Raw genomic sequence first — 24745 nt, 5'->3', positions numbered from 1 at the left:
GGTGTCCCCGTGAAGCGACGCCCTCTCGCAGTGTGATCCCTCCTGCAATGAGCCACCCCCCGGTGCAGCGAGCACCCCAACGCCATGAGCACCCCCTTCCCCGGACCCCGTTCACGTCCTCAGGCCGGGCCAGCACCGGCGAGAGCGGGGGTGGGGGGGCGCAGTCCGGGACCGAGACCATCGTCCCGGCTCCCTCCGCGGGTATTGGGGTGCCCGGCACATGCTCCTCGACAAGGAGCCACGGCACGGACACGGGTGGGTACGGCGGGGGCTGCCCCGGCCCGGGAGCATCCCCATGGCTGCGCCGGGGCCGAGCGGCGGGCTCGAAAGAGCAGCGAAGCCGCGGAACCCGGCCGCGAGGCAGCGGTGGGGGCTGATCCGGGGCAGACGCAGCTCCGTGGGTGGGTGCCAGATATAGGGCAGGTGCGGGGGGAAAATGCGGGGGTGTAGCGGGTGGATGGGGGCTGATATGGGGCAGGCAGGGGGGCACGAGCAGGGACACGGGGCGGGTATCGCCGTGGGGCTGGGGACCCTGCGGGTCCCGGGTGCCGCCGCGGCCGGTCCGGCGCTGGTGCCCCCCCGCGCGCACCCGCCGCCCGCGCGTCTCCTCCCCCTTCCTGGCGCTCGGCGCTTTCCGCCGGAGCGGGGCAGCCGCGGGACCGGACCGGCCGCGCCCGCCGCCGCCATGGAGTGAGGGGCCGCGCGGCCCGGCCCAGCCCGGCCGCCCCCCGCCAGCGGCGGCTCCCGCCAGGTAACGGCGCGGCGGGCGGGGCGGGGGCGCGGGGTCAGGGCGGCTCCCGGAGCGGGGGCCCTTCCGCCGTCGGGCACCTCCCGGGGCTCGGGCCGGGCCCCGCGGCCGGGGCGGGCGGGCCCGGGGCCCCGCGAAGTGGCGGCCGCGGCAGCCCCCCGGGGCGGGCTCGTGGCTCCCCCGGCCTGGACGCTGCGGGAGGGGGCGCGGGAGGGCCCCCGATGGCCGGGCCGGGGGGGCCGCGGTGACAGCGGGGCTGAGGGGTCCGGGGCTGCGGCCGTGCCGGTGGCCGGGTGGATTCCCCGGTGCCCGTGGGGCGGTGCTGCCGCCGGGGCGGGGGCTGCCCGGTGGACACCTCCCTGCAGGTCCGCAGGGGAGCGGAGCGGCTGCCCGGCCCTGGCCGGGGCGCTTCGGGATGGGTGGGCACCAGGGCTGCGGGGCGAGGGGCTGCAGGGTGACCGCGCTGGACCCCGGGCAGCTGCGGGGGCCGCAGGCCGGTGGGCGTCGAGGCTGCCCGTGGCCACAGGGGCACAGCCTGGCCCGTGCCCGGCCGGTGCTCGGCAGGGCTGCCAAGCCCAAAGTCCAAAAGTGCCCAGCTGCTGAGTGCCCATGTGGACGCAGCCCATGGCACCCCGCTGTCCCGGGGCGAGGGATGTGTGGGACGAAGCGAAAGCGCCCGGCGGGGGCTGTGGTGGAGAGCACCAGACCCCCTGGTCCGCACAGATGGGACCCCACAGCAGCGAGCTCCTCGGGTGGGAGCTGGGGCTGGATCCAGCCTGGGCTCGCCGTGCCGTGAGTCATGCCGGGGCTGGGCCAGCTGGGGAAGGCCCTGCTCCTCTTCCTCTGAACCAGAAAAGCTTTCACTGCCAGAGAGCAGCCGATTGTGGCCAGCCCCTGCCACCGTGCGGGCTTCATGGTGTCCTCCCTGCAGCACTGTCACCAGAGTCCCACCGACTGGGATGGTGGTCCTGTGCCCTTGCCTTGGCCTCAGCCGGAGAGCACCAGCAGCAGTGGCCTTCCCAGCACCCCGGGGAAACTGAGGCATGTCGAGAGGCAGGGAGGTGTCACGGGCTGCGTCCCTGCGGGGCCAGAGCTAGAGCAGAGCCCAGGTGTCCTGAGCATCAAGCACTGGAAAATCTCTGAGCATCTTTCCCTGAGAAAGCCCCGGGGAATCTCTGCGCGGCACCCAGGAGGACCAGGAGGGTGCAGAGGGCAGGGGGACATCCCTGCTTCCAGCTGCTGGCCCAGCTCCTTCCCCACCAGCCCCTGGCAGTGGGTTGGAAAACTGGGGGTTGGGGGGGGGGGAGAGGGGAGCCAGCCAGGAGGGGGGGTGTCTCATGGTCCTGGTCCCCCAGGCACAAGGGGGAGAGGTGGCCGGGAGGGTGGGGGGCTGCGGTCTGATGCCAGGAAGTGCTGGTGGTTAATGAGTAACAGCCATGAGATGTACGGCAGCTTTCACTTCTGGGATGTGGACTCGGTTTCCCATTGCCCCATGAGTAAGCAGAAAGCCCAGCAGGGAGCGCGGGGGTCCTCAGCGAGGCCCTCCTGCGCCTGGGCTCCTCCTGCCTGACCTCCCACCCTGGGGATCCCTGGGCCCACCGAGGAGGCGAAGCGGCCCCTCGGGTGGAGGAGGAAGTGAAAGCAACGTCACCGAGGGGGCACGGGCAGGGGGGCGCGGGGCATACCCGGGTGGCTGCTCCCCTCGCTGGGTGCCGTATCCTGCCCCGCCATTGAGCCGGAGGTGCCTCGAAGCCGTGGGGTTTCCCTGGGTAACAGCTCCCAGCCCTGCCCTGGGGGCCCCATTGCTGTTCCAGGCTTCAACCCCGGCCGGGTCTTGCCTCCCTGCTGCCATCCCCTGTGCCTGGGACCACGGTGGCAGCTCTGGACCCCCGCTCGGTGGGGGAAGCGCAGTGCTCGCTGCCATGGGAGCCTCCACCCTGGGCTGCCTCCAAGGGAGAAGGAACCCCATGGCAGCTGGGCCAGTGGGAGATTTGGGGCGCATCCACAGCGGGTGAGTCCGCGGTGGGTGTAGGTGCATTGCGCTGGGTGCTGTGGAGCTGGGAGCTGTGCCTGCCCCGGCACCACCGAGCTGCGGGGCTGGAAGCTGCAGCGGCTGCTTCTGCCAGGCTGCCCAGGGGCGAGGGTCCCCACAGGAGGAGCAGCTCTGTCGCCAACAAGGTCTCTGTCCCCACCTGTTGCCCAGTTTCCCTCTCCCCGATGCTGCAGGGGGTGTGAAGGAGCAAACTTTACGTGGCCTGGTGCAGCAACAGGGAAGGAAGCTGGGGCTGGACACACGGAAACCTCTGTGCAGCGCAGCCCTGTCCAGGGGTATTGTTAGAGGAGCTGGGTCTTGGCAGGGGAAGGCTCTTCTGCAGAAGGAGCAGAGGAGGAAAACATGGAAATTAGGACGGGAAGGAAACAGGGCATGGCTGGGCTGAAGGAGCTGCTGTGACTGATGCTGGGAGGGGACAGGCCTGTTCTCCCCTCCAAGCTGTTGTCCCCTGGGCTGGCTGGGAGCCGGGGAGGAGGAGCACAGCATCTCCCGCAGACTCTTAGCAAATTCAGGCATGCCCGGCTTACGTTCAAGGTTGCCGCTTACCAGCCAGTGGCTGCCTCCCAGGGCTAAGCAGAAATACAGGTTTTAATGGGGGGAGGAGGATGGGGTTTACATCTTGACGATCACAAAATGAGAGGCTGTTTTTCTCTCCTGTCTTGGTTCCCTGCATGCCGGCAGCTCTCATCTCACTAGGGCCGTGGGGAGAGCTGGGCAGTGTTCCCGGCTGTCGCTGGGCGCCTTTCCCTCCGTGCATTGACCTCTCCAGAGTAAACTCAGCTCTCAGGCTGCGCACTGCAGTAAATCATCGGGATCTGTTTGCTCTGGCCAGCCAAGCAGAGTCGAAAGCAAATGTCTTCCTGGAAGCGCCAGGCTTGGCGTGCCCTGGGGTCAGGCCTCCGTCCGCTGCGGTTCCTCTGTGGGGCAGCACGCAGAGCTCTGTCAGGGTTGCTGGGTCCTGCCGAGTCTCCCGGCTCCCGCGGGAAGCAGAGCACCCCGGGGGCTGCATGGCTGCTGTGGCCCTGGGTGCGCTGCCGACGGGACGGGCGCAGCGGTTGTTTTGCGCTCTCTGCAATGTTGCCCTAGTGACGCTGGCTTCCTTCCCCTTGCATGGTTTCTCAAAGCCTCTGGCAGCTCCACCTCCGCCCTGCGCCTTGGCTCTTGCAGCGCGGCCAAGACCCGCGGGGAACGCGCTGCCCGCGAGGACACGTGACGCGACGCCCTGCTCGGCTGTTTGCTTTTGGGGACGGGAAGCCAGGCCTGGGCGGCTGGGCTGGCTGGGGTCCCGCGGCGCCCTGGCCCCACGTCTGGGCGGCGAGCTGCCCCGCCGCAGGCTCCGGGCTCTTCCCCAGCCCGGTCCGGGGGAACCAGCAGCGAGGTGCGTCTGGGCCGGATGGCAGTGACCCGTTCCCTCACCTGCTGGGCCCCGAGGGGTCCCAGAGGGGAGCAGGCTGCTGGTGGGGGCTGGAGGGGGCGAGCATGGCAGGCAGTGGGGAGGAAGGGAGTGCACTGTCGGGAATAGGCATGGTGTGGGCAGGACAGAGCAGACACTGCTGGGGGCCAGGGTGGGGGACAGACTGTCGGGGTTGCAGCACCCAGTTTGGGGGGTTTTGGGGAACCTGTGGTCCGGGCTGGGCCATGACACCCCAGCCCAGGCCTCCCCTGTGGAGTTTCTGGTCTAGCACTTCGTTCCAGTCCTCCTCTTGCTTTCCATGAGCTTTGGAGCCCACCATTTCAGGCTGTGGGATGCCCAAGCAGGCACCTTCCTCGGGGGGCGGCTGGGGAGGTTTTGGGAAGCAGCTGGACGCCTCACTGGGTCCCTGTCAGCAGAGCAGTCCCCCCAAGCTCTGAGGTCTCACGCTCTTCCTGCTCCCGGCAGCTCTCCTGTCTCTCCTGCACCAAGACCGTCAGTGCTTGCCATCCCGCCGCATGTCCTTGTGCGTCACCCACGGCAGGAGGCGCAGCGATTCCCTGCAGATGCAGGAAACTGAGGCACGAGTGGGCTGCCTGCCTGCCCAGGATTGCCCAAGAGGCTGATCCTGGATCAGGCTTCCTGCTCCTCCTCCTGAGCAGCAGGTTCAGGCAGCAGTGGGACAGGAGGCAGCTCTCGCCCTCCTGGAGGAGCCATTGGTGCCAACGGAGCTGGGCAGAGGGCTGGGGGCTCTGGGCACTGCAGCTCTGCTCACGTCCCATCTCCTGTTCCTCCACAGGTGACTGTTCCCAAGATGTCCCTCTGGAGCATCGTCTCCCACATGCCGCCGGAGGAGTTCAGCGGCCTCTTCACGGAGTTTCCCCGCAGTCTGCGCTGTCTCCTGGGCGACTGGCTGGAGAGCCAGCCCTGGTGAGTCCCCTGGCACCTGCATGCTCTGCCCTGCCCCAGCGCAGCTCCCCACGCACCCGGGACCGGACCAGGCAGCGTCTGGGGCCGGCTGCCCCGGGGGGCCCAGCCTGGGCAGCACCCGACCGTCAGGCCTGAACGTGTGGGCGGAGGCGGGTGCTGGTGACGGGCCCCGTCCATGGCCCCAGGTGAGGTGGGTGAGGAGGCTGGGGTCTGCGTGGGACGTCTGGTCAGGAGCAAAAGGCAGGACCACAGCGTTGGTCCAAGGGGCCCATCCAGGAGACGGGGCTGCAGGCAGGGCCAGGGCCAGGCACGTCGGCAGCGCAGCCTGGGAAAGGCCTGAGGACCCTGAACTGGATGCGGATGGAGCCCCTGGATCCGTGGGCAGAGGGTGCAGCCATCTGGGTCTGTCAGTGCCCGTGGGGTCCGGACTGGGGTCCGGTTGCAGTGGCAGCAACCGCGAGCGCAGCCTGGCCAGATTCCCCTTTTTGTGCCTACGAAATAGCAACAGCAATGACTGATTATTCCCATCATGGGCTCACCCAGCCTTTCCAAGGAGCTTCTCCTTTGCACGGTTTGGATGCAGACAGGCAGAAAAGCCCCCCCGGCACGAACTCCTGCCTCGTGGGGCTGCGTCCGTGCCGGGTGCCAAGGCTCTCAGGCCAGAGAAGCAGTGCACGACGCTGCGTTGTGGCAGTGGTGACGGGGCTGGTCCCTGGCATGTGGCTCTGGGACCCATGGCATGCAGCACGGGCTGAGGCGCAGCAGTGGGGGTCCCACTGCAGGGATGAGGCATGGTGGAGGCAGGCGGGCAGCAGCTGGGTGTACGTGTGGGAGAGGTTGCAGGAGGTCACATCTCCGGGCAGCCACCTCATCTCACTCAGAGCGCAGTTCATCGTTGTTCATGCAGTACATTTCCCCTAGAAAACCAGCCACCCCGGGTAGTGCACCAGGACGTCCCCTTCCTCCCCAAAGTGAGCGTGGGGTTCGGGGTTGTGCAAGGGAGGGTGCAGGAATTGTGCCCTCCAATCCTTTCCCCTCTCCAGGGAGTTCATCAATGGCTCGGACACCTTCTGCACCAGCGTGGCCAGCGGGTTGCTCTCGGCCATGCTGGAGAAGCTCCGCAGCGCGGCCGGCAGCAACGGGCAGCAGTGCCAGATCCTCCAGCAAATCAGTGGCATCGAGGTGCGCAGGGGCCGGGTGTGGGGACCCTCGGGGCTGCGTCACACTGGGATTGCAGCGGGCTGCTGAGGAAGATTTGATTATTTTATGGTTCAGATTTGCTGGTTCAAGCACTGCTCGAAGGGGCCGATGCCACGGGCCCGTCCCCCCTCAACACATTTCAAGGCCAGCGTGGTCTTGAGCAACTTGTGCAGACTCAGCGTCTGGGGTTTTTGGGGTGCTTCAGTGGGACGGAGGGGGTTTGTTTGCATCCCGGGGCTGACCCCCAGCTCGCTGCAGTACTCGGACTGTCACAGCCACAATCACGGTTCCCCTCAGCTCCCTTCCCTGCCCCACCTGCCAGGCTTCCCACCTTTCCCTCCCTGTGGTGGTTCTGCAGCCCCTTCAGTGCCCGGGGGGCCACCCCCCATGGCCGCGTCCTCCTGGGCCCCGTGCCAGACCCTCACCCCGTGGGGAGCCTCCCGAGAGCATTGGCCCCTCATGGCCACGGCTCCACTCGCCCCCAGCACCCAGGCAGCCGCCTCGCCAGATGTTCCCCATTTTCTGCTCGAGTGTTTGATTTCTCCTTCCTCCGTGCCGTGTGTTGTGCTGCGTTTCCTCCTGCCGTGTCTGCGTGTGCGTGCTGGGTTTCTTTTTCTGGGCTGTTTCTCTTTATCGAGGTCTGTTTGAATTTCTCTCTGTCTCTCTTCTACCCTCTGTGATTGCAGATTTAACCCCTCTACTCTCTCTCCTGCCAGTGAAGCTCTTAGTGTAAGGGCTGAGTGGTGCTCACTCCCAGAGCCCCGTTCGGGTTGAAAGCCGAAAGCTTTTTTGGTAACAGACATTTTTAATATACAACATTTGGGAAGGGGTCAGCTTTAGTCATAACTTCTGGGTAACAGGGTAACTTTCCAAAACAAGGCTGTTGCTTGCTTTTTTGAAGTTGTAGGAAAATGCACAGATGTTTCAGCTTAGGTGTTCTTATTTAAAGTGCTCAAGAAAAGCCACTCTCCCATGTTCCCTCCTCCCACTGTCCCTCATCCCGAAACAGCCACCCCTTGTTTCTCCCAAGCTCCTGCCACTTCCCAGAGGGGAGGGGAAGCGCCGGGAGCTGGGTTCTCCCCCACAAGATGGGGAGTGGCTGGGGAGAGGGGTGGGAAAACTGGCTGGTGGGAGACCAGCCCTTGGGCCTTTTTTCCCCCCGAACCCTGGGGTTTGCCCCAGCAGAGCCCCGGTGCCGGCCCCGCGCTGCCAGTGTGGCGTCGGGACATGGGGCAGATACGGGGGGTCGGTCACGGAGCTGCCTCCCGACGGGAAGCCACAGAGCACGTGTCCGGCACTTCGCTGCTACGCTCCACTGCTGTTTTGGGAAGTAGCTAAATTGGGAAATGCGCGAAGGCCGGAGGAGCTGGCATGGGGCGCAGGGAGCTGGAGCCAACAGGGAAATTCCTCGCCCTGTTTTCAGTGTAAAGTGTTGATCCACCCAGCCCAGGGCAGCTGGGAGAATCTTCACCAGGTGTCAGGCTGTCAAGTCTCGAGGAGATGCTTGCAGCAACAGAGAATTTGCTTTGGTTTGATTTTTATTTTTTTTTTAAATTGAAGTTGATTTGTATTTTTATTATGCACAGTTTAAAGTGGTTTTAAAGCTGGAAATCAGCTCCGTCAGAACAGCAGAGAGTTGTGGTCTGTCCCACGTTTCAGATCATGAAACCCCAGAGTCTGACTTAGCACCGTTCGTTGTGGGAAGGGAGCCTGAAATGCATGGGTGGGGTGGGGGGGTCGGGGTGCGCGTGTGCTGCCCCGGTAACACCCTGGGCTTGGCTCCCCTGCAGAGCGCCTACCGGCGGGACCCGCTACGGCTGGTGGCTGTCCTGAAAGCCATCCTGGAGGGCGAGAAGGCCGCCGTGCTCAAGAGGGTGCGTGGTCCCTGCCCCACTGCCGGGGCTCCCCGAGGCGCGGGGCTGGCTCTGGACCCCACTCACCCCCCTCTGCTCTGCCCCAGGACCATCACCTGCCCCTCAGCTTCCACCGGCGCCAGGAGGAGCTCAAGTTTGGCCTGGGGCTGCAGCGGCTGCAGCACCGCATCCGCGAGATCCAGGCGCTGCGGGACGGCTCCGCAGGTGAGGGGCTGGGGCAGGATGGGTCCTGCTCTGCTTGGGTCTGCCGTGGGGCGCAGCGCAGGCAGCATGCCCCCCCTGAGGTGCTGGGCAGTGCAGTGCAGATGCCGGCTCCTGGTGCTAATGGGACCACCCCCATTCTTCCTCCGCAGCCTCTCTGCAGCTGAATGTGCGGGACCCACAGCTGAAGCTTGAAGCGAAACCCGCGGAGAGTGTGAGTAGGGGCCTGGGGCACCAGGAGCGGGGGGAAGGTGCAGTCCAAGCACAGGGGCAGGGAGGAAGCGCGGGGCCAAGGGTTTTGCTGCCCTGGAGGGGATGGTGTGGGGCCGCAGGTTGCTGCCAGGGGAGGGAATGGTGCAATGCAGAGCCCCATGGCTGGTGCTGCCCCCCCTCAGGAGCTGCCCACCCTGATCCTGGAGGCCGTGAAAGAGCTGGAATTGGCCAAACAGCAGGTACTGAAGAGGATCCAAATCTGGAAGAGGCAGCAGCAGCTGGCGGGGAACGGGGCCCTCTTTGAGGAGAACCTTGCTCCGCTGCAGAAGAGGTGAGGTGGCACAGGTCAGAGAAGGGGGGCCAAGAGCATCACTCCTGCCCCCTTCGCCCCCCTGGGAGCAAGGAGCCCGTGGTCCCAGGGGCTCTGGGAGAGTGATGGTCCGACTCTGCTTTGGCTGGGGGTGTTCCTTTCCCCATGGTTCCCCTGGCAGGTGTGAGAGCCTGGTCGAGGTTTACTTCCAGCTGCACCAGCAGGTGATGGCGGCGAGCGCGGAGCTGGGGGCTGAGCTGCTGCCCCGGCTCCTGGAGCGGTTCAACGAGGTGTTATCCAGCCTGGTCAAGAGGTAACGGCGGGGGGGCCGTGGTGGCAGAGGGGCAAGGTGGGTCTGCGGAGATTGGTGGTGGCACTGGCGGCAGTGTTGTGCTGGGCACCATTGTCTCCCCTTGTCCCCCAGCTCCTTCCTGGTGGAGAAGCAGCCCCCGCAGGTGCTGAAGACCCAGACCAAGTTCCAGGCGAGCATCCGATTCCTGCTGGGCCCCCAGCTGCTGAAGGCGTCGGCGAAGCCCTACATGGTGCGGGCCGACATGGTGACAGAGAAGCAGGCGCGGGAGCTGGCGCTCAGCGCCTACAGCAACACCCTCAGGTGAGCGGCGGCTGGGCAGCGTGGGGGCGAGGAGGCGGCCACGCCACCGCGCCAGCCCTCACCCCCCCGCCTCTGCCCAGCGAGAGCACAGGGGAGATCATGCATAACGTAGTGGCCCTGGAGACCAACCCCACCAATGGGACCTGCTGCGCCAACTTCAAGAACGTGGTGAGCACCACTGACAAGGGGCTGTACAGGGGCTGTGGGATGGGCTGGGGGCTTCACTGGGGCACTGGGAGGCCTCAAGGCAGGGCTGTCCGGGGGATGGGAGGGCTGGGGGGTCCCAAGGCCGGTGCTTGCCCAGGGGTGATGCTCGGCTCTCCCCTCCATAGCTGCTGAAGAAGATCAAGCGCTGTGAGCGGAAGGGGTCTGAGTCGGTGACAGAGGAGAAGTGTGCCGTCCTGTTCAGCACCACTGTGGCCCTGACCCCCAGCAACCTCTCCGTCCACCTCCAGGTACCGGCCCCTCTCCCGCGGGACAGGGTTTGGCAGCGCTGAGCATCCCCCCGACGGGACACCTGGGCCCTCTCCCGGTGCAGAGCCCCCTTTCAGGCTGGGACAGCCAGCCCCACCTCACTCGGGGTGGCCTCGGGGCTGAGGGAGGGCCACTCTCTGCCCCCAGGTGCTGTCTCTCCCCATCGTGGTCATCGTCCATGGGAACCAGGACAATAACGCCAAAGCAACCGTGCTGTGGGATAACGCCTTCTCTGAGATCGTGAGTGCCGTGAGCCGGAGAGAAGGGCCACAGGGCAGGGAAAGGAGCTGCTGGGATGCCAAGACTGGGTCCGGCTCTGGGATGGGGACAGCTGGATGGCAGGCTGGAGCAGGAACCCCAGAGCACGGGTGGGATGGGGTGGGCTGGGACAGGGCAGCGGGTGAGCCACTGTCCTGATGCTGTCTGCCCTGCCCTGCCACAGGACCGGGTGCCCTTCGTGGTGGCCGAGCGGGTGCCCTGGGAGAAGATGTGTGATACGCTGAACCTGAAGTTCAAGGCGGAGGTGCAGACCACCAAGGGGCTTCTCAAGGAGCATTACTTCTTCCTGGCCCAGAAGATCTTCAATGACCACAGTGCCAGCCTCGAGGACTTCCAGAGCCGCAGTGTCTCCTGGGCCCAGTTCAACAAGGTTACTGGGAGAGATGGCCAGGGTGGGCAGGGGCCGGCATGGCCCTGGGGAGCCTCACACTCTCTCTCTCTCTGCCCCAGGAGATCCTGCCCGGTCGGGGATTCACCTTCTGGCAGTGGTTTGATGGAGTCCTTGACCTCACCAAGAGATGCCTCAAAAGTTACTGGTCAGACAGGTGGGTGCCCAGAGGCCAAGTAGGGCCGTACCTGGGGAGTCCTGGTCCTGGCCCTCCACCCAGGCACTGGCCCGCTCTCCCATCTGTCCATCCCTCTAGGCTCATCATTGGCTTCATCAGCAAGCAGTACGTCTGCAAACTCCTGAGCACGGAGCCTGACGGGACCTTCCTGCTCCGCTTCAGCGACTCGGAGATCGGGGGTGTCACTATTGCTCATGTCATCCGGGGCAAGGACGGTGAGACGGGGGGACAGCGGCCGCTCTCAGTGCTGCGAAGGGGAGGTGTCTTCATGGCCTGGGGACGTCAGGCGTTACGGGGACGAGGCGACGGAGCCCTGTTGCTGTGTCTCCCCTCAGGCTCCAGCCAGGTGGAGAACATCCAGCCCTTCTCTGCCAAGGACCTCTCCATCCGCTCCCTCGGCGACCGCATCCGGGACCTGGGGCAGCTCCGCAACCTCTACCCGAACATCCCCAAGGACCAAGCGTTCGGGAGTCACTACAACAGTGAGTGGGTGGGAGCAGAGGCGGGCCCTGGGCTTCACATCTGCCTCCCCAGTGATGCCGCAGGGAGGAGCGGGGGGGTTTGGGAGGGAAGAGCAGTTTGGGTCCCACCCAGGTACTGCTGGCCCCAGAGCTTGCAGGGGTGGCCAGTGCTGGCAAAGAGGGCTGGCACGGCACGGCCCTGTGCTGGGGTGGTGGTTCATGGATGCTTCTCCTCTCTGAGCAGAAGAGCAGACGGGTAAGGACGGCCGGGGCTACGTCTCCACCGCCATCAAGATGACAGTGGAAAGCGAAAGGTGGGTGTGCATGCGAGGCCGTGGCCATGCCGGAGGTGTTTGCCCTCTGCGATGCCAAGCTGCGCTGGGCCAGGGCTTGCACAGACTTCACCGGGACGGCCTGCACATCGCTGCTGGGTGGGGGGATTTCTGACCGGGCAAAATGAGGATGTGCTTGTGTGCGAGGAATCCCCCGTGGGTATCCCGAGCCGCAGTGGAGCGTGTCTGCGAGCGCACCACCCTCTCCGCAAGCAAGTGCCGACATGCACATGTGCTTCTTTAGAGGCTGGACCTTGCAGCGCGCGAGTCCTGCCTGTGCTGATGGGGACAATGTGCTTTTGCAGGGACCAGCAGCCCCAGAGCACCACAGGGGCCCCCCCCGAGGGCCCCCAGGCTCAGATGTTCAGCCTGCCCATGCTGCAGCCCGAGCTGCGCCCTGAGAGCCTGCAGTCGGTGCTCAGCCCCATCTGGTGAGTGCCCGGCTCTGTATCTGGCTGTGCTCCAGACCTGCTCCGCCGTGGGAGGGGGCTCTAGTGGAGAACACTCTTGGATGCTAAACCCTCTGTGTCTGCGCTTGCAGCCCCCCTGCTCCCTTCTGCCCCCAGCCTGTTCCCACGGGCTACCCCACAGGTGAGAGCAGCATCGACATGATGGTCTCCAACAACCTCGGGTCCTCCTTCCCTAGGTAGGAACAGTGCTGGTTCAGGGTGGGGGACAGGATGGGCCCCTCACCACCCCCAGGCGCGGTTGGGTGGTGTTTCCCCCACCTCTAAGCCCTCCTGCTCCTCTCCACAGCACGTCACCGATGCTCTCGCCATCCCTGGCCATGGACCACGCGCTGCCCTGCTGCCAAGACCTTGCCTTCAGGAACCCCTTGTAAGACCTGGCACGTGGCCAGAGAGGGGCACCCTGCTTTGCCCCCCCTTCCCACCGTGCCGTGGCCCCAGGATGGGCAGAGCTGCAGGGACCTTCCCCAGCTGACCTGTGCTCCCAGTGCTCTGCGCTACTGGTGCTCCCTACAAGGAGACCCACCAAGCACTTCCCCACCCTGTGCCTTGTGGGGAAGCACCCTGGGGGCAGGGAGATATCCCATGGCCTTACCTCAGCCCCCCTCGTTCTTTGCCCCACAGGCCCTTCATGCCCAACCAGTACATCGCGGGGGAGGCCTCGCAGCTGCTGTCGGCGGGCCCCTCACCAGAGCCACAGGACGAGGAGATGGCCGAGCTGGCCCCCTTCACACCGATGGTGGAGCCGCCGCTGCAGAGCTCCCCAAGGTGGTAAGCATGGGGGGGTCAGCAGGGGGGCCTGGGGGGGCTGCCCGGGGTCACCCTGCCACCTCTCTCCCTAGGATGCCGCCCAGCCTGGACCTGCCACCCAGCTCCAACTTCGACCAGTTACTGCAGGAGATGCCCATGGAGGGCCCTGCGCTGTGCCCCCCCTTCACACCCCCCCTGCAGCACAGCGGGTACCCCAGCCCCAACGCCTCTTGCTGGGGAGTCGGGGAGTCGCGGTGGGATGACAGCGTCCGGCCAGGGCACGCATGAGGAGGCTGCGGGGTTGCTGGGGGGGACGTTGGACTGTGCTCCGCTGCCCCCCCCAGCCTTGTCTGTGTTCCTGGACTTGATACGGCTTGTGCTGGGGTGGAAACTCTGGCAGGGGAGGGGGGAATTTTCCGGGGGGGGGTAGCACTTTGGGTAACACTCTACCCCCCTCCCCCGTGTGTATACGCTGCACTTTGGAGCACGGAGATGCTGCCCGCCCACGCTGCTGCTGGGGTCCGCGCTCCCGGGAGGCAGGGGGTGTGGGGGCGCAGGGGCCCCGACCTGCGGGGGGGTTCCCGCAGCCAAGCGCGGTGCCCCCAGCCCACGCCACCGGGCTCGGCCCTGTGGGGGCTGGGATGAGTCAGCTGCGGGGGCGGGAGGCAGCAGCGGGAAACACACTGGGGCGGACGTGCCAGCCCAGTGTGTGACAGGCCCCCCCTGCCCGGGGGGGGGATATGCAGGGACCCCGTGCTCTGGTCCAGGGGGACACGGACCCCTCACACCCGCAGCTGGCGCTTGCTTTGGGGTTTGTGAGCTCCCCCCCCAGCCTGGAGCAGGGCCCCAGCAGGGACAGGGAGCCGGGGGGGGGCATGGGGGCAGGAAGATAAGCCATAAAATAAAGTTTTATTCCAAAATAACAAAATAAATAATCTACTGTACACGTTACAAAGGAAGAGTCGCTAATGCTCTAAAAAGACACCACACAGTCCTAAGGGGGTGGGGGGCCCCAGGGCTGGGCACGGCTGGCAGAAATGGGGGGGCAGGAGGGACCCCGAGGGGCTGGGGGGGCAGCACCGCCCCAGTGCCCGTCAAACGGCGCCTGCTTCGTGCTGGGAGGGGGGGGGTGCGTGCGTGTGACACCCCACGGCACAGGGACCATGCATGGCAGCGCACGCAGCTAATGGCAGAGCAGGTGCGGGGGGGGGCGGGGGGTGCACCGTCGCTGGTGCCGAGCTGCAGTTGCTGCGGGGGGGGGGGGGGTGTATTTACAGCCGAAACGCTGCGCGTGGGCGACGCGGTGCTGCGGGGCGGGGGGGGGGGAGGGGGTGTCGCGGTGCGGGCGCACGGTGCGCTCGCACGTGTGTGCTGCGGGGGGGGGCTGGCGGCTGCGGCGTGGGTGCTGCGGGGGCGTGCGCGGGGCTGAGCACTGGCACCGCGTGCCCGGCGTGGGTGGCAGCGCTGACGCGGGAGCACGCGGTGCTGCGGGCGGCTCGTGTGCCGGCGGCGAAGCGCCTGTCCCTGCGCGGTGGTGGGGGACACGGCTCGCTTGGCCGAAGCGGCCCGGGGGGGTCAGCACGAGGGGGGAGCCGACGGGGGGGGGCCGGGCAGCCCAGTGCGGGCGGGGGGGGGGGGTCTGTACAGCGGGCTTGAGTCCATCGAGGGCTCCCCAGGGAGGAGGGTATTGCTGCTGCGGGGAGGCGCATCCCGCCGCGGCTGAGGTAACCAGAGCGTGGGTGCGAGAGGGGACGGGGCCCTTGGGGGGGGCTGTGGCCAAGCACTCGCCCGCTCCCCGTGCCCAGAGCACCGCCGCTGCGCCGCCGGCACCCGTCCCCCAGCACATTATTGCTTTGTTAATGGTGGTGGGGGGCTGCGGGGGGCCTCACTGCCGGCTGGTCTCCTGCTCCACCTTGATGGTGCCACGGGGAGGCTCCGGGGGGGCCGGGGCACCCCGATCTGCCAGCCCGTCCTCGAACTCTGTGGGAAGAGGGGGGGTAGATGGCGTCAGGGCACCGCTTCTGTAGGGAGAAGGCAGACGTGCCGTCTGCACCCCCCCCTGCCCATGGTGACCCCCCTTTCCAGCCCTGTGGGGGCTCACCTGGTCCTGGGGGCTTCCCCGGCAGGCAGGGGCTGAGCCGCCCCACACGCTCGTGCGAAACCAGCCGGGCCAGGCGCAGCCCCTCATCCATCAGTGTCTGCTGGAGGATGTGGCGGCTCCACAGCCCGTGCGGGGGGAGGCCGAGGGGCATGTCGGGGGCCATGCCAGGTGGCGGCGTCAGCCGCGGGCAGGCCCCTGCCGCTACGGAGAGAAAGGTGAGAGTCAGTGCAAGGGGTGCAGCCACCACCTGCCCACAGGCACCCCAGGAAGGGAAGGGGCCCCCACCCACCTTGCAAGTGGCCGTCGAGGCTCTCCCCGGAGAGGCTGCCCGTGTCCTCCTCCAGGCTGACTCGGAACGCGGCCCCAGGAGGCTCCGGCCCCACTGGCAGCGGCAGCAGCTCAGGGCGACTCTGCTCCCCCGCCTGCCGGGAACGCGCGGGTAAGTGCAGGGCACCCTCCATGGATCCCACCCTGCTGGGGGGCTCTGCACCACCCGCCCCACGATGCCCACAGCTGTGCCAGCTCCGTGGTCACCGCCCCGGAGCCCCTCGTTGCCTGCCCGAGCCGGCATGGGCAGCCCCAGGCACGCTGTGGCGTCCCGCCCACACTCACAGGTGTGCTCACCTGCACCCCCCACACCCATGGTGTGCACACCCCCACACCCACGGGCGCACACCCACCTCCTGCTTGAGCCGCTTGGCCGCGGTGGCTCCACTCTCCTCGGGATGTGCCCTGTGCAGGGGGGAAAATGGGTCTGCGTCAGGCGCGGGGGCGGCCACGCAGAGGCCCCGCAGCAGGCATGACGCCCGGCCTCCTGCCATGCCACGGGCAGCGCCAGCCGCAGCAGCCGGCGTGGGCGGCCGCCCGGGCAGGGCGGTGCCGCGGGACGGTGCAGATTGGGGCTCTGGCACAGATGGAGCCGGGGGTGGCAAAAAGGGGGAGCAGCTGGAGAGCAAAGGGAACAGGCAGCCAGGCCACGGCACCCAGTGGGCAGGGGCTTGGAGGAAGGGGGCAAGGGATGGGGATTCCGCCCCTGTGCCCGGCATCCTCCCCAACCACCTCCACCTCCCACAACTCCAAGGGCAGGCAGAAAACAGCCCACGTGAGGGAAAGGGGAACTTGAGTCCCATCCCCATCCAGCAGCACTGGGTTGTGCTGTGGATCAAGGGGATGACAGCCAGCCCTCCTCCCTGGGCCAGTGAGGAGGGGATTTGCCAGGTCAGGGCTCACCTGGTGACCTTGAGCGAGGACAGGTAGGTGCTCTCCCGTGCAACCTGACGTGAGAGCGAGAAGAGCTCGACACGCCGCAGCAGCAGCGAGTTGTCCCGCAGGCAGAACTGGGCGGCCGCCTCGTTGATGATGAGCTGGGTGCAGAGAGGATGCGTGAACGGGGACAGGGATGGCAGCGCCCACCGGGCCCCATAGCAACAGCAGCGGCTGCTCCAGGCGGGCATATGCCACCTGGGTGGGAGCGGCCCCCGGCCCCCACCCCAACCTCCTCCCCAGGCCAGAGCCCGTCCCCTCCTCCACCTCCAGAGCCCCCCCAGCCCCAGCACATCCCCAGGACCTTCAAGCACGGACCGCACCGCGCACCTCATGCAGGGTGAGCTGCTTGCCCTCGCGGCGCCGGGCCTCGCCGCGGCCGTAGATCGCGCTGTGCCGGCGGATCTCCTCTTCCTTGTGCCGGTCGCCATCCTCCAGCTGGAAGATGTGCCCCACGGCCTTGGCCAACTTCTTGTTGAGCTTCATCAGCGCCCGCAGCTCGGCCTCACCGCCCCGGGGGCAGCTCTGCAGCAGCCGCTCCACACTCTCTGCCACCGTCCGTGCCAGCTCTGGCTCCAGTGTCTCCGTGCCTGCCGGCTGCTCGCCACTGCTCCCACCCGGGGAGAAGGGGGGACCCCCCGGCTCCTCATCCCCACCGCCCTCCGACTCGGGGGTGCTCCTCCCTGGCCATGGTGGGGCCGCCGACGGCGACAGCTTCTCCCCCGGCTCTGTGGGGCTGCGGGCAGGGGGCGTCCCAGCATTGCCGCCCCCCTTGCCCCCGGCCTCGCTGGGGCTGGCGTGCCCGTTGCTGAGAGCCTTGCGCCCGCCGGCCTCGGAGAGCTTGAAGAGGGGGATGCTGCTGACAGGCACAGCCGAGACGGGCTGGCTGAAGAGCCCAGGGTTGGAGGCCCACTCGCGCAGGGCCTTCTGGAGGCGGCGGACGTGCAGGGGCTTGGTGGCCATGCCCACCAGCGCCATGATCTCCAGGAACTCTTCCTCGCCTGCCTCGCAGAGCTGCTGCACGTCGTCCCCCCCTTGCTGGATGAAGGTCTCGTAGTAGCCCAGCAGGTTGGCGCGCTGCAGCACCCGGTACAGCTGCAGCTCCCCCAGCGTGCGGGGCAGCGCCATGGCGAGCCTGCGGGATGGACAGCATCACCACAGGGGACAGACAGACACACAGCAGAAGCCCCCTCCCCACCCTTTGGCCCGAGCACCTGGGGTTACGGGGGTGAGGGGGGAGCACCCCGGGGGAGTCGGGGCAACGTGGGGCATCTCAGGGTCCCCGAACCCCTCGGGGCGCCCAGGCGCTGCCACGCTGCCTGGGCTGGGACAGACCCCACAGTCACAGCTCCTCCGGACATGGCATGGACACGAGTGGGGACACGAGTGGGGACCCCTTCCCTTCCCCCCTCCCCTCCCTGGCCGTGCCCACCCCCCCGCAGCCCCCCGCCCCCCAGAACCCCCGCGTGGGGCCGGACACGCGCCCGGGGCTGCCCCAGCCCCCCCCATCCCCGACGGCGCAGGGCCAGTGATGCTTCGGTGCCACGGTCCCGCTGGGTCCCCACGCCCCCGGGCTCCCCCGCCCTGGTCGGCGCCCCGGACCCATCAAGCTCTGCACCCCGCCCCGCCGCGATCCCCCCGCTGACCCCCGTCCCCTCCCGCCGCCCCCCGATCGCTCACCGCCGGCTGGAGCCGCCTCCGGCCGCTCCGCCCACCCCGTGCACGGCCGCCGTGAGCCCCGGCGGAGGGGCTCCGGAGGAGGGGGCTCCGGGGAGGGGGCTCGCCGGGCGTCCGGAGGGTGCCGGGGCTCGGGGGTCCCGCGGCCGGGCCGGGCGCGCTCGCTCGCTCCGCCGCTCCGCGCCGCTTCTGCGCACCGCCCCCACGGGCGGTACCGTGAAATAGCAGCGGCCCCGGCTGCGCCGCGGCGTGGGAGGCCCCGGGGGCGGATCCCGCGGCTGCCGCCCCCGCCGAGCGCAGCGCGGGCGGCCGCGGCGGGGGGGCAGCGGCGGGGGCGGCGGCACCCGGGCCCCCCGGGCGGGAGGCGCAGCGGCACCGGGAGCGCGGGGGGGGGGGGCGGAATCGGAGAACCGGCGCCCTGCACGGCGGCACGGGTGGTCCCGGGCAGCCTCTGCGGGGGAGCGGGGCCGGTGTTCCGGGCGGGGGACTGGGGCCGACACGTGAGGCACCGGGGGGCCGAGGGGGGAAGGCGGGCCCGCCGGCGCCGGGCGGAGGGGACACGGGTCGGGTGGTCCCGAGCTAGACCTGCTCGCTGGACCCGGTGCCCCGGTCCGTCCCTGCGGGATCCTCGCGTTCCCTCGAGGCTGTGGGGACCTTCACCGCCGCCCCCATCTCGACGGGGTCGCGGGGCGGCAGCGAGCGGAGGCTGCGTTTGCAGCATCCCCGGTTCCCGCAGCAACCCGGCACGGCGGTGCTGCTGCTTCCCCCGTTACCCCGGCGTTCTCCCGCGCCCCCCCCCCGACCCTCCCCGGTGCCAGGGTGACAGAGCCCCCTGCGGAGGGCTGGCACTCTGTGTCTCAGCCCGCCGGTCACCGGCAGACACAGGCGGCCATCGATAGGTTTGAGCGAACACAACCCACGGCGCTGGCCTGGCCCCATAACGGCCAGACGGGGAACCGAGGGAGGTTTCTCGGGCGGGGGGGACACGCTGAAGCCCCCCGCCCGCAGCACCCCCGGGAGGGTCACGGCCCCCACCCCGTCTCCGGTCCTACGTGGCTCGGCGCTATTTATACCGCGGCTGCCGCGGCGGGGCGCCTGGCAGGGGTCCAGCCGCCCCCGCGCCATCCTGCCCGGTGGAGGGGGGGGGGGGGGCCGCAGCGGGGCCCAGCCGCGTCCCCGACCCTGGTGGGGGGCAGCGGGATCTCCCCCACACACACCGCAACGGCCACAGTCCCCAACAGGGGGGTCCTGTCCCAGCCCCGCCGTCCCCGGCCGCCCCCCTCCCACGCTCCCCCCGCGACTGGGCGTCCGGCGCGGCGGGGCCGTTCCCAGGCCCGGCGCTGCCCCCGACTGACGCACATCCTCCGCCCACGGCCCCGCCGCTTCCCGGCTCCACCGCCCACGGCCCCGGGGGGGAGGAGGCGGGGGGGGCCGCCCGCTCCCCGCCCACGGGCGGCCGCGGACACGGCATCCTGGCGCCCCACGGGGTGGGGGAAGGGGCGCAGCCCGCACCGGGGCCGATACGGAGCCCCCCGACCCCGCCGAGCCGCCCGTGGGGTGCAGGACCCCCCCCGCTGCCGGGGGTCGCCCCAGCCCCGCGGTACGCCCCCGGCGGCCCCGCTCCCCACCGGGGCCCGCCTGGGCCCAGGCAGGCCCCGCGGCCGGAGAAAGGCACCTTGTCCCGGGCCTACGCCCGCGGCCCGGCCGAGCCCCGGGTCGGTGGCAAGGGAGGAGGCAAGACCCACGTTACCCCCCACGCGTGTCCCCCTCCCACAAAGACCGCGGGGCCGCTTCCTGATAGGAGGAGGGCCTTGTCCATCAAGCGGGATTCGAGCGGGGGCGGGAGGGCGTGGCGAGCCGAGCCTGTGCTCTGATAGGCTGAGGGGCGTACCTGTCAGCGCCCCGCAGGGTTTACTAAAGCGGGGTTTGCAGTTGCGACGGGCTGGGCGTGCCTCTGGATTGGTCACTGTGGTAACCGAGGGCGGGACCATGACTGCTTCCTACTTGGACTGCGCTGACAGGCCTAGGCCCTGTCAGTCAGCGCGGAGGGCCAGGGGGGGCGCGAGCGAGGCTGCAGCGGCCTTCCGATAGGTCGGCTCAGCCGTCGCTCGGCAATGACGCCACGAGAATCCCCCGCTCTCGTTGGCTGCTGCTTGCTCCTCAGCGGCCGTTACCTGGCGCGCGGCGGAAGCGGAAGTCGGTAGTGCGGCCGCGGCGGGAGGGATGAAACCGGCTCCGGTGCGGCGGTGGCTCCTGCCGCCGCTGGTGCTGCTGCTCCTGCCGCCGCCGCTGCTGCTGTTCGGGGGCGCAGGTGCGTGGGGCGGCGACGTCATCGTGTGGGGAGCGGGGCAGCGGTGTCATGTGCTGGGGGGTCCCGGTCCCGGTCGGCCCAAGGCCCCGAGCGGAGCCGCCCCCGCGGCCCTAGGAGCGGGACAGCGGCTGGGCCTGGGGCCGCCTTCGTCCGATGGGGTTCGGGCTCCTCCCGCACGGGCGGCCGCCTCCGGGCAGGGCGAGCTCCGTCTGTACCACAGGGAGCAGGAGGTGGCGGCGGGGGAGCTGCCCTCTGCCCGCCGGGGACCTCCTGCCCCGCACAGCCCCCTGCTCGTCGCCCGGTCGTGATGTTTCTTTGCCAGCAGCCCCCGCACAGAGCTCAGTCCCCCTCCCACCCCGCGGCCTACGGAGCCCCGACCGCACACGGCACCCCTTCACAGAGCGCTCTCGGGGCCTCGGCCGGCGCTGTGGCCGAGAGTGCTGGGGGGACTGGGCTTTCGGCATCCTGCTGTCCGGGTCTGCCGGTGCGGCTGGGCCCTCCGGGGTTTGGGAGCCTCCTTTGCCTTGGAGGGGAGTTTGTGCAGGAGGCACTCGAGAATTTAGTTTTCCCTGATACGGGGACAAGGAGTGAAGCTGGAACGGGGAACAGGGGATGAGGTTGTGCTGCTCCTGATGGTCCCAGGAGCAACATTATCCCAGAAAAGAACCAGACAGCAAACTCCGAGGAAAATAGAGGCAGGACACTTGTGTTTATCCACCCAGAGTGTGCTTAAGTGGGGGGCTCCAGGGAGGGAAAGTGGACCCATGTCTCGGTGTGTGAAGCAGACAGGAACAGGGGCCTTGTGTTTGGTCAGCATTGCTGAATCCCTCTGCTCTGGGTTGCGCAGGTGCCAGGGAGTCGGTTCTCCCGCTCTACGAGGGCCATGTGTACCATCTTGAAACTCCTCACCACTTCTGTTACACCAACACGCGCGTCCCGCAATGGCACGATATATGGACCAGGACGCAGGTGAGAGGAGAAGGCATGTTCTCCTGGGTCTGGCTGGGCCTAGTCCCTCCGGCAGCTGTGGCCATGTCCCCGTTTGCTTCCCTTCCCCTGTGCAGATCCGGGTCAACAGCAGCCGGATGATCCGAGTCACCCAGGTGGACAGCGAGGAGGAGCTGGAGAAGTTCAACATGTGGAATGTTGTTTTCTCCTTTCTGAAGGAGAAGCTGAATGACACCAGCATCGATGTTGATCTCTACAGCAACAAAACCTGCCTGAAGGTCGAGCTGTTGGAGGCCGGCACCACATACTGCGTTGTCCTTTTCCGCCGTACGGCTCCTTTGTGGCGGGGGCTGCTGGGGTGGGAATTGGGTCTGGCTGCGCTGGCACACTCATGGGGGCAAGAGGATGTGGCCGGACGAGCTCACAGTTTGAGGGCCAGCAGTGCTGGTTCCTTCCTTGGGAAGGAAAATGGGCCCGCGAAAAGAAGCGAGTCTTCATCCATGGGATATAAAGTGGGAGAACTTAGGGCACTTGTTGGAGGTTCACCTGGGACACTGTCCCTTCCCTGCCTTTGTGACCACACGGCAGGCTGGAGGGCACCGTGCCAGGGTTCCTCTCAACCTGGACTCGCTGCTCTCATTCCAGGCTTTGACCCTAAGCTGTTCCTGGTTTTCTTCCTGGGCCTGTTGTTGTTCTTCTGTGGAGACATGCTGAGCAGGTGGGTCACCTCCTTATTCTCGTGAGCTGGGGACGAGGTGGGTTGGGTGGGCAGTGCTGGGGGGCTCTGCAGGCTCTCAGGGGGTTGCTCCCAGCAGGTGTGTTTGTGCACAGGCATCCATGAGCTGTAAAACACCTTGTGTGTGTGTGTGTGATCTCTGCAGGAGCCAACTCTTCTACTACTCAGCCGGGATTAGTTTTGGCTTGTTGGCCTCGCTGCTCATCCTTGTCTACATGATGTCCAAGGTCATGCCCAAGGTGAGTGTCAGGCTGCCTGGGGGCGAGAGACCTCATAGTATTAGCCCTTTCTACACCCGTACAGTTGTTCTGGTGGGAGTGCTGGAGTACGTGGCCTTGTGGTGCTGGGTTGTGGATCTGGCTTTGCGTGGAGCAAGGCTTGGCAGCTGTGGGGAGGTACCCATCACTGCCCACTGCCTGTCTTGAGTCTCCCGTCTCCTCTCCTAGAAAAGTCCTGTTTACTTCCTGCTGGTAGGAGGCTGGTCCTTTTCCCTGTACCTGCTTCAGCTGATCTTCAAGAACCTACGGGAGATCTGCAAGTCCTACTGGCAGTACCTTCTAGGTAGGTGTGAGCCCTTTGGACTTGCCAGTTCACCAGTCTGTGTGTCTCCTACTGGAGCTGCAACGTGCTGGTGGAAAATGCTGACGCTTCCTGACTCCCTCAGTGCTGCAGATGCTGCCCTTGTGCTCCTGAGGCCGGCTCCAGTGTCAGGTTTAACTGCCCTGACAGATGCTGCTCAGCTGGCTCCTGTCAGCCAGGCTGAGCTGCCGATTCATGCCTGCCTGATCCCTCTGCTCTCCCCCAGGTTACCTGCTGCTCGTTGGCTTCCTGAGCTTCGGTGTGTGCTACAGATACGGCCCACTGGAGAACGAGCGCAGCATCAACCTCCTCTCCTGGGCCCTGCAGCTTCTGGGCTTGTTGCTGATGTACTCAGGCATCCAGATCCATCCCGTTGCCTTGGCCTTCGTGGTCATGGCCATCTGCACCAAGAACCTGGACTACCCTGTGCAGTGGGCCTTCACTGCCTACAGGTGAGGACTGCAAGCACCACGGCTTGCTCCTTGTTCCCAGCCGTTGTTGGGCCTGGATGAGCTGCTAGATGGAGTCTGTGTCATATAACTGGGGCATTTTTGGTGGGGTTTGGGGCTGGGATGGGTATAATGGGGGTGTTGTGTCCCTTTTTCCTTGGGGTTGGTGCAGGAGAGTGCCCTGCTCCTCCTTGTGGCTGGGACCCTCCCTCGGGAGCGAGAAGCAGAGGCTGGAGGGACATGCTTTGTTCCTTCCACTGCTGCCCTGGGAGCTGGGTGTGCACCAGGCATCCTGCCCCGGCTGGACGGGCAGTAACTGGTGCTGCTCCGCCGGCAGGAGAATGCGGAGTGCCAGGCTCGGGCCGAGCCCCCCTCGCCTGCTGACGGAGGAGGAGTATCGGGTCCAAGGTGAGGTGGAGACGCGCAAGGCCCTCGAGGAGCTTCGAAACTACTGCAGAAGCCCGGATTTCTCTGCCTGGACTGCGGTCTCCCGCATTCAGTCTCCCAAGAGGTAATGTCCCCTGACTGTGTGCTCGGGTGGCTGACTGTATCCATGTGCTTCTAAAAGCCTGGGGTCGCTCTGTGCTGTCACCTCTGGTTTTAGAGATAGGGATATGGCGGCACAGAAGGTCTGTGGTGTGTAGAAGCAAGGCGTGCCACAGGGGAAGGACAGATAATGCCCGGTCCCGGCACTGAAACCCCGTCTGCTTGGGTTCCAGGGCCTTGCAGGGGGCCGCCAGGGATGCGCGCACAACACGCTGCTTTGCGGCTTCCTCACAGGTTTGCTGACTTTGTGGGTGGTGCCAGTCATGTCACCCCCGACGAGGTCTCTGTCCACGAGCGGGAGTACGGCCTGGGCGGCATCTTCTTTGAGGACCAGCTCTTTGAGGAGGAGGATGAAGATGACTCCTTTGAGAGGAATCATGCGAATTACTCCCTGACCCACAATTACCTGGATGCTGATTGAGGACAGCTGCCCCAGACCCAAGGGGGCGAGGGGCAGAACCACTGCTGCTTCTCCGCTGCCCTGATGCCTGTGGAGCACAAAGCCCCGTTTGCCGGGGGGAGCTGGCATGTCTGTTGCCAGCACCCCTGATCCCACCCCGAGCTGGGCAGCTGTGAGCTCTGCAGCAGAGCCTGGTGGGAGGACAAGGAGGGCTGACACCCTCATCTTCCCCAGGCAGCTCCTGCCAGGCTGAAGCATGAAGGCTTTTGTCAGCAGCCCCCAAGGTGTTGGCAGGGGAGATGCAGGGAGCTGGTCCCAGCTGGGGACTGCAGGGCAGGCGAGCTCTGCGCTGATGACAAGATGTGGGACACTGGTCCCAGCTGAATGTGGACTGGAGCCATCCTGGCTTTTGCTGCGTGTGTTTGTGAGCTCACAGTGCATGAATTGTAGGGGCAGTGACCTCCTTCCCAGGCCTGGGTGCTCATCTGGCTTCTGCGAGCACCCTGGCCGTGCTGGGAGCGTCTCTGCCTGCCAGGGTGGGGATGGAGCAAAAGGTCTGTCCTTGTGTGCAGGTGCCTGTGAGGGTGATGTGCACAAGAGGAACTTTGGACTTGTCCTAATGGTACCTGCATGCTCAGCATCTGCCTGCTCCTCCTCCTCCTGCTGTTACCAAAGATGCCAGAGGGCTCCAGCTGGTTGGGCTCTGCCTTGGCTTAAATCCCATGTGTATACCAAAAACCCCAGCAGACGCATGGTTTGGCCGGCCCCTGCGTGTGAATGTCACGGAGCTCAGGAGAAGGCAGCCTGGAAGTCTGCCTGCTGCCCCCATGCTCAGCCCGCTTCCCCCAGCTGC

The 24745-nt window shown here is 67.0% G+C and overlaps 3 protein-coding genes across 6 annotated transcripts; 2 read left to right on the top strand and 1 right to left on the bottom strand.

The window, feature by feature from the left end:
* The first annotated feature begins 618 nt into the window (after positions 1-618).
* On the top strand, positions 619-13823 carry STAT6 (signal transducer and activator of transcription 6). 4 transcript variants are annotated; one of them, XM_063359096.1, is made up of 24 exons: positions 635-751; positions 3926-4179; positions 4681-4793; positions 5012-5142; positions 6186-6324; positions 8133-8216; positions 8303-8420; positions 8570-8631; positions 8813-8961; positions 9122-9253; positions 9365-9553; positions 9634-9721; positions 9886-10008; positions 10175-10267; positions 10470-10676; positions 10757-10851; positions 10951-11087; positions 11208-11354; positions 11578-11647; positions 11971-12096; positions 12207-12311; positions 12422-12502; positions 12757-12903; positions 12975-13821. In XM_063359096.1, exons 3-24 carry the CDS (start codon positions 4731-4733, stop codon positions 13168-13170), a joined length of 2682 nt encoding a protein of 893 aa, XP_063215166.1. In that variant the 5' UTR covers positions 635-751; positions 3926-4179; positions 4681-4730; the 3' UTR covers positions 13171-13821. The 4 variants fall into 4 exon arrangements, with proteins under 4 accessions (XP_063215168.1, XP_063215166.1, XP_063215169.1 ...); XM_063359098.1 differs by lacking the exons at positions 3926-4179; positions 4681-4793 and having other exon boundaries at positions 619-751; positions 12975-13820; XM_063359099.1 differs by lacking the exons at positions 635-751; positions 4681-4793 and having other exon boundaries at positions 4050-4179.
* A 422-nt stretch (positions 13824-14245) lies between these two features.
* NAB2 (NGFI-A binding protein 2) lies at positions 14246-18128 on the bottom strand. Its single transcript, XM_063359066.1, has 7 exons — positions 17927-18128; positions 16577-17381; positions 16214-16347; positions 15664-15715; positions 15273-15405; positions 14984-15184; positions 14246-14862 (listed from the first exon to the last, which is right to left on the bottom strand). The coding sequence occupies exons 2-7, from the start codon at positions 17372-17374 to the stop codon at positions 14768-14770; spliced, it is 1413 nt and encodes a 470-aa protein (XP_063215136.1). The 5' UTR covers positions 17375-17381; positions 17927-18128; the 3' UTR covers positions 14246-14767.
* Positions 18129-19912: 1784 nt separating this feature from the next.
* On the top strand, positions 19913-23927 carry NEMP1 (nuclear envelope integral membrane protein 1). Its single transcript, XM_063359255.1, has 9 exons — positions 19913-20234; positions 21082-21203; positions 21299-21509; positions 21828-21900; positions 22064-22157; positions 22365-22479; positions 22724-22949; positions 23284-23457; positions 23727-23927. Exons 1-9 carry the CDS (start codon positions 20147-20149, stop codon positions 23911-23913), a joined length of 1290 nt encoding a protein of 429 aa, XP_063215325.1. The 5' UTR covers positions 19913-20146; the 3' UTR covers positions 23914-23927.
* The last annotated feature ends 818 nt before the right edge of the window (positions 23928-24745 follow it).

This window comes from Chroicocephalus ridibundus, chromosome 24 (genome assembly GCF_963924245.1).
Source record: "Chroicocephalus ridibundus chromosome 24, bChrRid1.1, whole genome shotgun sequence".
In the NCBI taxonomy this organism is placed as follows: Eukaryota; Metazoa; Chordata; class Aves; order Charadriiformes; family Laridae; genus Chroicocephalus; species Chroicocephalus ridibundus.
This window is presented reverse-complemented; position numbering and strand designations above follow the sequence as displayed.

Bases quoted from the DNA above. Each gene is read 5' to 3' on its own strand.
- NEMP1 (XM_063359255.1), top strand. From the start codon at position 20,147: ATGAAACCGGCTCCGGTGCGGCGGTGGCTCCTGCCGCCGCTGGTGCTG. The intron at 21,901-22,063 runs GTGGGTCACCTC...TGATCTCTGCAG, and splicing joins TGTGGAGACATGCTGAGCAG to GAGCCAACTCTTCTACTACT. The intron at 22,950-23,283 runs GTGAGGACTGCA...CTCCGCCGGCAG, and splicing joins TGGGCCTTCACTGCCTACAG to GAGAATGCGGAGTGCCAGGC.
- NAB2 (XM_063359066.1), bottom strand. From the start codon at position 17,374: ATGGCGCTGCCCCGCACGCTGGGGGAGCTGCAGCTGTACCGGGTGCTG. The intron at 15,406-15,663 runs GTGGGTGTGCGC...CGTTCCCGGCAG, and splicing joins CCAAGCGGCTCAAGCAGGAG to GCGGGGGAGCAGAGTCGCCC. The intron at 15,185-15,272 runs GTGGGTGGGGGC...TTCTCTCCGTAG, and splicing joins CCTCGACGGCCACTTGCAAG to CGGCAGGGGCCTGCCCGCGG.
- STAT6 (XM_063359096.1), top strand. From the start codon at position 4,731: ATGTCCTTGTGCGTCACCCACGGCAGGAGGCGCAGCGATTCCCTGCAG. The intron at 9,554-9,633 runs GTGAGCGGCGGC...GCCTCTGCCCAG, and splicing joins GCCTACAGCAACACCCTCAG to CGAGAGCACAGGGGAGATCA. The intron at 12,904-12,974 runs GTAAGCATGGGG...CTCTCTCCCTAG, and splicing joins CTGCAGAGCTCCCCAAGGTG to GATGCCGCCCAGCCTGGACC.